Source organism: Gopherus flavomarginatus, chromosome 11, assembly GCF_025201925.1.
Source record: "Gopherus flavomarginatus isolate rGopFla2 chromosome 11, rGopFla2.mat.asm, whole genome shotgun sequence".
Taxonomy (NCBI): Eukaryota; Metazoa; Chordata; order Testudines; family Testudinidae; genus Gopherus; species Gopherus flavomarginatus.
The window spans coordinates 5,718,851-5,728,248 of record NC_066627.1 but is presented as its reverse complement, the minus strand read 5'-3'; the positions used below and the strand labels follow the sequence as shown (position 1 = coordinate 5,728,248).

The 9,398-nt window shown below is 52.6% G+C and overlaps 1 protein-coding gene across 1 annotated transcript; it reads left to right on the top strand.

Moving 5' to 3' along the window:
* The first annotated feature begins 8,404 nt into the window (after positions 1–8,404).
* Positions 8,405–9,398, top strand: LOC127031759 (olfactory receptor 10S1-like). Its single transcript, XM_050918802.1, has one exon. The coding sequence runs from the start codon at positions 8,454–8,456 to the stop codon at positions 9,396–9,398; it is 945 nt and encodes a 314-aa protein (XP_050774759.1). The 5' UTR covers positions 8,405–8,453.

Genomic DNA, 9,398 nt, shown 5'->3' with positions numbered 1-9,398 from the left:
TTATTCTGCTTTCAGCAGGAACTGCCTGAGAACTGGCCAGGGAGAGAGGGACTTGGAGACAGAAGTCAGGACTGCCCTGTTCTGCCCCTGTTCGGTGGGGGAGCTGATGTCAGCGGCTTGGAGCAGAAATGGATGAAAGTTCATATTTTTCATTTCTGCTCCTGACTCTGGGACAGGAGCAGGTTACTGTGCTTGGGAGCAGGCTAGGTGTGTGGGAGGTGGCTCTGGGCTGGGGCAGGGGATTATGGTGTGGACTCTGGGCTAGAGGATACGGTCGAAGGGTTAGATGTTTGGGAGGGGGATCTGGGCTGGGGCAGCATATTGGGGTGTTGACTCTGGGTTGGGGGATGGGGTTGAGAGGTTAGGTGTGTGGGAAGGGGCTCTGGGCCAGGGCAGGAGTTTGGGGTGCAGGGGAGGTGTGGGCTCTGGTCTGGGGGTTGAGGTTGAGAGGTTAGTTGTGTGGGAGGGGGCTCTGGCCTTTGGCAGGGCGTTGGGGTTTGGACTTTGGGCTGGGGGGTGGGGTCGAAGGGTTAGGTGTATGGGAGGGGGCTCTGGGCCAGGGCAGGCAGTTGGGGTGCAGGGGAGGTGCGGGCTCTGGTCTGGGGGGTGAGGTTGAGGGGTTAGGTGTGTGAGAGGGGGCTCTGGGCCAGGGCTGGAGGTTGGGGTGCAGTGGAGGTGCGGGCTCTGGCGGGGGTTGCGTGCTCTGGGCTGAGGACAGGGATAAGGGGTTAGGTAGCAGGAGGGGGCTCGGGGCTGGAGTAGGGGCTTGGAGCAAGGAGGGCTTGAGGGGTGAGGTCTCCAGGCAGTGCTTACATTGGACAGCTCCTTGTCAGCAATTCAGTGGAGTTAAGGCAGGCTCCCTGACTGCCCTGGCTTGGCCTGACTCCCGGGAGCAAACAGCACATCCCTGTGGCTGCTGGGCAGGGGGCCAGGAGGGCTCTGCACACTGCTCATGCCTGCAGGCGCTTCCCCCACAGCTCCCACTGGCTACAATTCTCTGTTTCCAGCCAATGAGAGCTAAAGAGTTGGCGCTTAGGGATGGGGTGTGGGGGCAGCGTGCAGAGACCCCCTGGCTCTGGCCGCCCCTGCACCTAGGAGCCAGACATGCTGCCACTTCAAAGACTGTGGTTATGAAACTCTGTCTTATGCTCATGACTGGTACTACAAATCCCAACTCCTCACAGCAAGGAGCGGGGAGGTCCTCCCAAGCCTGTTGTGTACACAACACAACCACCGCCAGAGAAAGACAATGGGGGCTTCCAAGGCTGATTCCCTACGCTGGCACTTCGAGTGCAGAAGGTGAGGTCCCTCAAGGACTCCAAGAATTAATACTGGCACTCCAGGCTGGTAATGCTGCCACTACACAAGTGGCCTTTTGCCAATTGTAGCAGGGCGGTCACCCCACTCCGGCCCTGAAGGGGTTAAAGGGCAGCCCTTGGAGAGGGCTGGGGCTGAGAGCCAAGAAGAAAAGCCTGGGAGGCAGCCAATCAGGACCAGGCTGGGCCCTATAAAAGAGCTGCAGGGCCAGAAGGCATGGAGTCACTCTCCAGGCTTGGAGGGAGAAGGGCCTGGCTGCCTGTGAAGAGAGGGTACGTGATGCAGAGCAGGGCTGGGGAAAGGCAAGAGGAGCTGGGGAGCTCCAGCCTGGCAACTTCCCAGGCTGAGGCCTGGTTAAGGCCTAAGCAGGTACTGGGGCTGCAGCGCTGCAGCCTGGGGATAGGCAGAGGCAGCTGGTCCAACCTCTTTGCCAGTGACGAGTGGACATTACAGACTGCAATCTGCCCCAGCAGTTCGGGGCTAGGTGATGACTGGCAGGAGCCACTGAGACAAGGTGGATATAGAGTGTTGGGGGTTGCCCTGGGAGGGGAGACCAAGAGGGTGGGGGGTACTGCTGGGGGCAGAACCCTGAGGTACAGGGCACTGAGGTCTGGGAGGGAAACGGGGGTCCTGAGGCAGGAGAGACATCGGTCAGCAGAAGCACTCCGTGCTGGAATCGAGTTAATTCCTGAGGCAACCAGCAGGAGGTGCTGTGCCAGTGAGTGTCGAGCTGTACATTAATCCACAAAAAACCTCACTTGGGAAGATTTTTTTTCTCACTGCCCTCGGCTTTTCCACCCCTCCCTTGGGGCAGCCGAGAAAGAAAACAAATGAAACAGGAAGCTCAGCTGTTGTATCAGCTGATTAACAGATGCACAAACCTTTACCTCCTAAGGGTATGCTACGGTATTATTCCAATTTTACAGAAATCGATTTTTGGAAACATATTGTATAAAGTTGAGTGCACGCGGCCAGACAAAGCAGATTAATTCGGCGGTGTGCATCCATGTACCGAGGCTAACGTCGACTTCCGGAGCATTGCACTGTGGGTAGATATCCCATAGCTATCCCATAGTTCCCACAGTCTCCATCGCCCATTGGAATTCTGGGTTGAGATCCCAGTGCCTTATGGAGCCAAAAATTTGTCATGGGTGGTTATGGGTAAACGTCATCAGTGAATCCTCCCTCCATGAACGCAACGGCAGACAATCATTTTGCGCCCTTTTCCCTGGATTGCCTGGGCAGATGCCATAGCACAGCAACCATGAAGCCCATTCAGCCTTTTTTCACTGTCACCATATGTCTACTGGATGCTGCTGACAGACACGATAGTGCAGCGCTACACAGCAGCATCTCCTTGCTTTTGCAAGTTAGCAAAGATGGTTACCAGCGCTACTGTATCATCTGCTACTGTCATGGGTGCTCCTGGCCAGCCTTGGTGAGGTCAGTCGGGGGCACCAAAATGGGAAGGACTCCCCAGGTCATTCTCTTCTTTCAGTTTTGTCTAATGGAGAGTCAGGTCTGCCTAGAATATCAGACAAGCCTTTTAAAGAACCAGAGAGAAAAACGGCCACTCTGGATCAGAGCACCAGACAACCCACAGAAATGATGAGCTGCATGCCATTCTAGGGGCTGCCCCTGCCAACAAGCCCACCCATTGCTTCCCTCCTCCCCCACCCCTTCTGGGCTACTGTGGCAGTTATCCCCCCACTAGTGTGATGAAGTAATAAAGAATGCATGTTTTTGAAACAACACTGACTTTATTGCCTGTGAAAGAAGAGATCAAGAGTGGGAGGGGAGGGTGGTTGGCTAACAGCAGAGTAGAGTGAACCACCATTCTGCACTTGCTCAGCCTATAGCTGAAAATGGGAATCTGTGACAAGCACTAGGATAGAAGCACAGGCAGGACTGAATCTCCATTTCTGTGTGGGCCTTTGGTTGACACTGGTAAAATACAAAATGTCCCAGGATATGTATGTTGGGGAACAGTTCTAAACGGCAGCTTAATTTTTTTATTTGCAGCAAAATGTAGAGTTCTAAGTATCTGATTGTGAGCCCTGGTAGCAAGGGGTAGGTGCGACTGCACGGTGCTGCTGACTAGGAGAGCAGACTGAGGCAGAAGCCTCCAGCTGACATGATATTCCAGGCAGGACTGAATCTCCATTAGACAAAACTTAAAGAAGAGAATGACCTGAAGTCATTCCCATTTTTGCCCAGGTACCCCTGACCAACCTCACCAAAGCCAGCCAGGAACACTCACGGGATGACAAGGATGGATACCAGTCATACTGCACCGACTGCTGTCCGGAAGGGAAGGGAAGGGAAGGGGATGCTGCTGTGTAGCGCTGCAGAACCACGTCTGCCAGCAGTATCCAGTAGACATACGGTGACAGTGAAAAAAGAGGTGAGAAACAATTTTTTTCCCTTTGCTTTCATGGAGGAGTAAGGGGGACTGATGACATATACCCTGAACCACCCGCGACAATGTTTTTGACCCTTCAGGCATTGGGAGCTCAGCCCAGAATTCAAATGGTTTTTGGAGAGTGCGGGAACTGTGGGATAGCTACAGTCATCAGTTGTCCCTTCCCCACATGAGCATACATTTGATTCTTTGGCTTTCCGGTACACTTGTCTCAGCTCTGTAAGTTTCACGCAGCACTGCGTTGAGTCCTTGTTGTGGCCTCTGTCCATCATGGCCTTGGAGATTTTTTCAAATATTTTGGCATTTCGTCTTTTGGAACGGAGTTCTGATCGAACAGATTCATCTCCCCATACAGAGATCAGCTTCAGTATCTCCCGTATGGTTCATGCTGGAGCTCTTTTTTGATTCTGGGACTGCATGGTCACCTGTGCTGATCGGCGCTCCACAGGAAATAAAATTCAAAGTTCGTGGGGCTTTTCCTGTCTACCTGGCCAGTGCATCCGAGTTCAGATTGCTGTCCAGAGCAGTCACAATGGTGCACTGTGGGATAGCTCGCAGAGGCCAATAGCATCGAATTGAAGCCACACTAACCCTAATTTGAAATAGCAATGTCGATTTCAACGCTACTCTCCTCGTCGAGGAGGAGTACAGAAATCGATTTTAAGAGCCCTTTAGGTTGACAAAAATGGCTTTGTTGTGTGGATGGGTGCAGGGTTAATTCGATTTAACACTGCTAAATTTGACCTAAACTTGCAGTGTAGACCAGGCCTAAGACACAGAAATCTCATCAAGTTCTTAAAAAAGGTAAATTTTAATGAAAAAAGAAAGAAAACACATCTGAAAACTCAGCCTCTTAGGGACTGAACACCAAAAATGACTTTCTTGAGGTCTATTTTAAAGGTTACAAGCAAAACAAAAGTACCTGGGGTTAGCACAGAGGAATCCACAAGCCCAAAATGAAGAATTAAATCGAATCACGTCTAACTAGACATTCATGATCTACTTACATAGCAGTAGTTTCAAATGAGTAATTTCTAGGTATGATGCTGCTGATTTTTATACCTGGCCCAAACCTTATAGCATATTGCTGCCTTGTCTACACCCAGCAGCTTTTCCCTATTTGAAAGGTAAAGCTTCCCTATTGGTTCCCCTGGTCAAGCGCCAATTCATTTTAAGTAGCAAAGAATCCTGTGGCACCTTGTAGACTAACAGACGTTTTGGAGCATGAGCTTTCGTGGGTGAATACCGACTTCTTCAGATGCATGTGGTGGAAATATCCTGGGGCAGGTATATATATGCTAGCAAGCAAGCTAGAGATAACGAGGTCAGTTCAATCAGGGAGGATGAGGCCCTGTTCTAGCAGTTGAGGTGTGAAAACCAAGAGAGGAGAAACTGGTTCTGTAGTTGGCAAGCCATTCACAGTCTTTGTTCAATCCTGAGCTGATGGTGTCAAATTTGCAGATGAACTGAAGCTCAGCAGTTTCTCTTTGAAGTCTGGTCCTGAAGTTTTTTTGCTGCAGGATGGCCACCTTAAGGTCTGCTATAGTGTGGCCAGGGAGGTTGAAGTTCTCTCCTACAGGTTTTTGTATATTGCCATTCCTAATGTCTGATTTGTGTCCATTTATCCTTCATTTTCCATCATTATTCATTTTAAGCATCTCTTAACCCTTTACAGGTCAGGCAATTAGAGAACAGCTGCTAAAAAGGACATTATAGCTAACTGACTGGTTGGGGAGTCACATAAGGGTGCTATTCCCCCTCTTTTATCATAGGGACCCATTAGAGTTCATGGGGAAACATGGAAACAACTTGGAACTGAATCTGTCTCTCACACATACACACACACACATGCGTCTCTATACAACCCTGCAGTCACATCTGGTCCTGGCAGAAGGGGACATACAATAGAGGCTTCTGGACTTTTTGTAGAATGCCATAGAGTTTATGGCCAGACGGGACCATCAGCACAGCCAGTCTGCTCATCTGTACCTCGCAGGCCACCAAACCCACCCAGCATCCTCCCCCTGAACCCAACACAGGAAATGAGACCAAGGTGTTACATCCAGAGGCAGAGAACAGGAGAGACCGAGATGCACCATGGCCTGGGGGTTCCCTGCACTGGTGGGGGTTTGATTTAGTGAGCGATATCCAAGTGACCCTGGCAAGTGACTACAGCCCCCTCCCACCACCACCACCACTGCAGAGGCCAGCCAGAAAACCCCACGGTCACTGCCTGGGGGGAAATTCCATCCCAGACCCCCATACAGTGAATTGGCAAGAACTATTTATCAGTGAGTATTCACATCGGCCAGCTGTGCAGCTGCTCTAATTCAGAGGTGCTGCGATGACTCCAGTGGAGCTGTGGCTGATTTACACCGGGTGGGGATCTGGCCACATTGACTCCAATTGACTCTGGGGGATTTACACTATGAAGGGTTACCCACTGATACACTAGCAATGGGCTTTCCTCAGTCTTAGCTTGCCTGCTGCCCCTCAGTCCCAACCCAGACCCCCGCCCCACACACACACACAGTGCCTGGCCTGCCGGTTTTTCACCACTAGATCATGCTTGATGCAGATTCATCCCAGTAAAGCTCCTGGGATCTTGGAAGCTGCCAGAGCCACGTTAAAATGATCTCCATGTAGCTAGCAGCAACGCAGCCCTGGGTAGCGAACCGTCAGACACTCAGTGAAGAATCCCAATGGGATGCCCTCTCTCCCCTGCTGACAGGGTCTGGGAAGGGGAGACCTGGGGCGAGGCTTCACCTGGATTTGGGTCAGACAATTAGCTCCCAGGAGCGTGGTGAGCAGTGTACCCAAGGGTGAAAATATCATTCAAATACTTGGCTGACTCAGGCACTTTACCACAGCGGAGACAATGAAGCTGCTGTTCCTCATCCCGGTATCGTGAGAGTGGTGAGTGCGTCTGAGCTGGGGAGTGGCTTTTCTTTAGGGACAGAGGGACTGCCAGAGCAGGTTAACCCAAGGTCCATCCAGCCCAGGCTCTGATCTGAGGCTCTGCTACCAGCTGTTTCCTAGGACACACGGTACAAGAAATCCCACAGAGGGCAGCTAAGAGTTCATCTGCCTCTAGTGGGTATTTTCTCCCTAACGTCTCCCAGTTCCGGATCAGCTCATTCCCGGATCAGGAGAGGGCACCAACCTTCCTGCTTTATACAAATCCCCTGATTTCATGCTGGCTGTCATCTGTGCAGCACTCTGGATGTTGACTTTCCTGTGTGGACAAGTTTTGTAATTGGAACTGGAATCATGCAATAGACCTGGGGTCGGCAACCTTTCAGAAGTGGTGTGCTGAGTCTTCATTTATTCACTCTAATTTGAGGTTTCATGTGCCGATAATACATTTTAATGTTTTTAGAAGGTCTCTCTCTCTAGAAGTCTAAACTATTGTATGTAAAGTAAACAAGTTGTTTAAAATGTTTAAGAAGCTTCACTTAAAATTAAATTAAAATGCAGATCTTATCAGTTTAGTGCAGTGGTTCTTAACCTGGGGTGCATGCACCCCCTGGGGCAGGGCTGGTGCAAGGATATTTTGCCACCTAGGCGAAACTTCTACCTTGCCCATTGGTTCATTGAGGGACAAATCCCCAACGAGCCTTTATAGACCCCAGGGGCCAGCCGTGCCCAGGGGCTGCTCCCCAGACCAGATCCCCCTCTCCCCGCCCCCTGCACTCCCCTGCAGGGTGCACAGCCCCCCTGCGAGCCCTCCCAACCCCACCCTGGTGGCCCCTGCCCCGAGTCCACTCTCTGGCTTTGCCAGGCTTGGGCTGGTGCAGCAGCTCGGCAGGGAGGAGCCACCTTCTGGAGGCACCAGAGAGTCTGAGCATCCTGCTTGCGGCGGCGGCGAGCCCCAGCCATGGAGGAGCTGGTGCAGTGCAGGGGGGCAGCAGCCCTGCAAAGGCGGCAGTGGCACTGCTAGCAGAGAGCAGCTGTGCCCTCCCACCCCTCCTGCCCAGGCTGTGGCCCGGCACCTCCCTGCTGGCGCCTGTAGGCTGCAGTGGATGTATGTGGGCGCCAGCCCCCATGCGCCCCCGGTTCCCCCCTCACCTTGGGTTACCATATTTCAACAATCAAAATGGAGGGGAAAGATCTGCCCGAGTCCCCCTCCACTTCCTCCCACTTCCCACCCCGATTGCCATGTACCCCACAGATCCTCCCTTGCCACGCTCGGGCTCTGCAGCTCCCGGAAGTGTGAGCCGCCACTGGCTATTTATCTACCTACACTAGCAGGACATTGTTCACAGATGATGGGAGAGGAGACAAGATGAGAGGAAGGAGGGTCCAGCAGTGAAGTCACTAGCCATGGATCTGAGACACCTGAATTTAAATCTCCTGCTCTGAAGTGGGTTCCCTGTGTGACTTTGAGCTGTTCTGTGCCTCGGCTCACAGGCTGGAAAACTGAGGTATTGTGAGGAAAAAATGCATGGGAGAGCCTCAGACTTTTAAATGCAACAGTCATGGGGTCTAGATAGATACCGGAGGGGAGGAATAATCACTGTGCTTTGGCTTGCGATGATGGGCTGGTGGGATACTAGAGTGAAAAGACCTCTGAGTTATGGTGTCATGGTACTCCACTGAACTCTGTGTGTGTGTGTGGGGGGGCGGGGGATAACTTGTGTGTGCGTGTGTGAGAGAGGAACATACTAGGATAACTTCTGCTCTAGCTTCTGTTGCTCTGCACTGGGGGAAGCAGATGAAGCCAGGAAACCAAACGCCGGTGACAGAATTCATCCTGGAGGGACTCCCAAACACCAGGGAGCTTCCCTCTCTCTTCTTCCTCCTCTTCCTCCTCCTCTACCTGCTCACCCTGATGGGCAACGCCCTCACCCTGCTGACTGTGCTCTGCAATTCTCAACTCCATGCCCTGCCCATGTACTGCTTCCTTGGCCACCTCTCCTTCCTTGATACCTGCCTCTCCTCCGTCACTGTGCCCAAGATCCTGGCTGGCTTGGTGGGGCCCAGTGGCAGGGCCATCTCCTTCGGCGGCTGCGTGGTGCAGCTCTACACCTTCCATTTTCTGTGGAGCACGGAGTGCTTCCTCTATACGGTAATGGCCTATGACCGCTTCCTGGCCGTCTGCCAGCCCCTGCACTACAGCGTGGTGATGAGCAGAAAGACCTGCCTGTGGCTGGCAGCTGGCACCTGGCTAACCGGCTCAATCCATGCCGTGATCCAGGCCTTCCTGACCTTTCGCCTGCCCTACTGCGGCCCCAACCAGGTAGAATACTTTCTCTGCGACATCCCCGCCATGCTGAAGCTGGCCTGCGCTGACACAGCTGCCAACCAAGTCGTCATTCTGGCCAACATTGGGGTGGTGGCGGCCAGCTGCTTCCTGCTCATTTGTGTTTCTTATGCCTACATAGCCTCTGCCATCCTGAAGATCCGCACGGTCCAAGGGAGGCAGTGGGCGTTCTCCACCTGCAGCGCCCACCTCACCCTGGTGCTGCTGTATTATGGGCCCCCAGTCTTCATATACCTGCATCCCTCTTCGAGTCAAGCATCCGACGGGGCAGTGGCTGTATTCTATACTGCAGTCACCCCTCTGCTGAACCCCTTTATATATACCCTGAGGAACAAGGAGATGAAAAAGGCCTTGAGGAAAGTAGTTTGCAGACAAACACTTTCTCTGCATGCATAA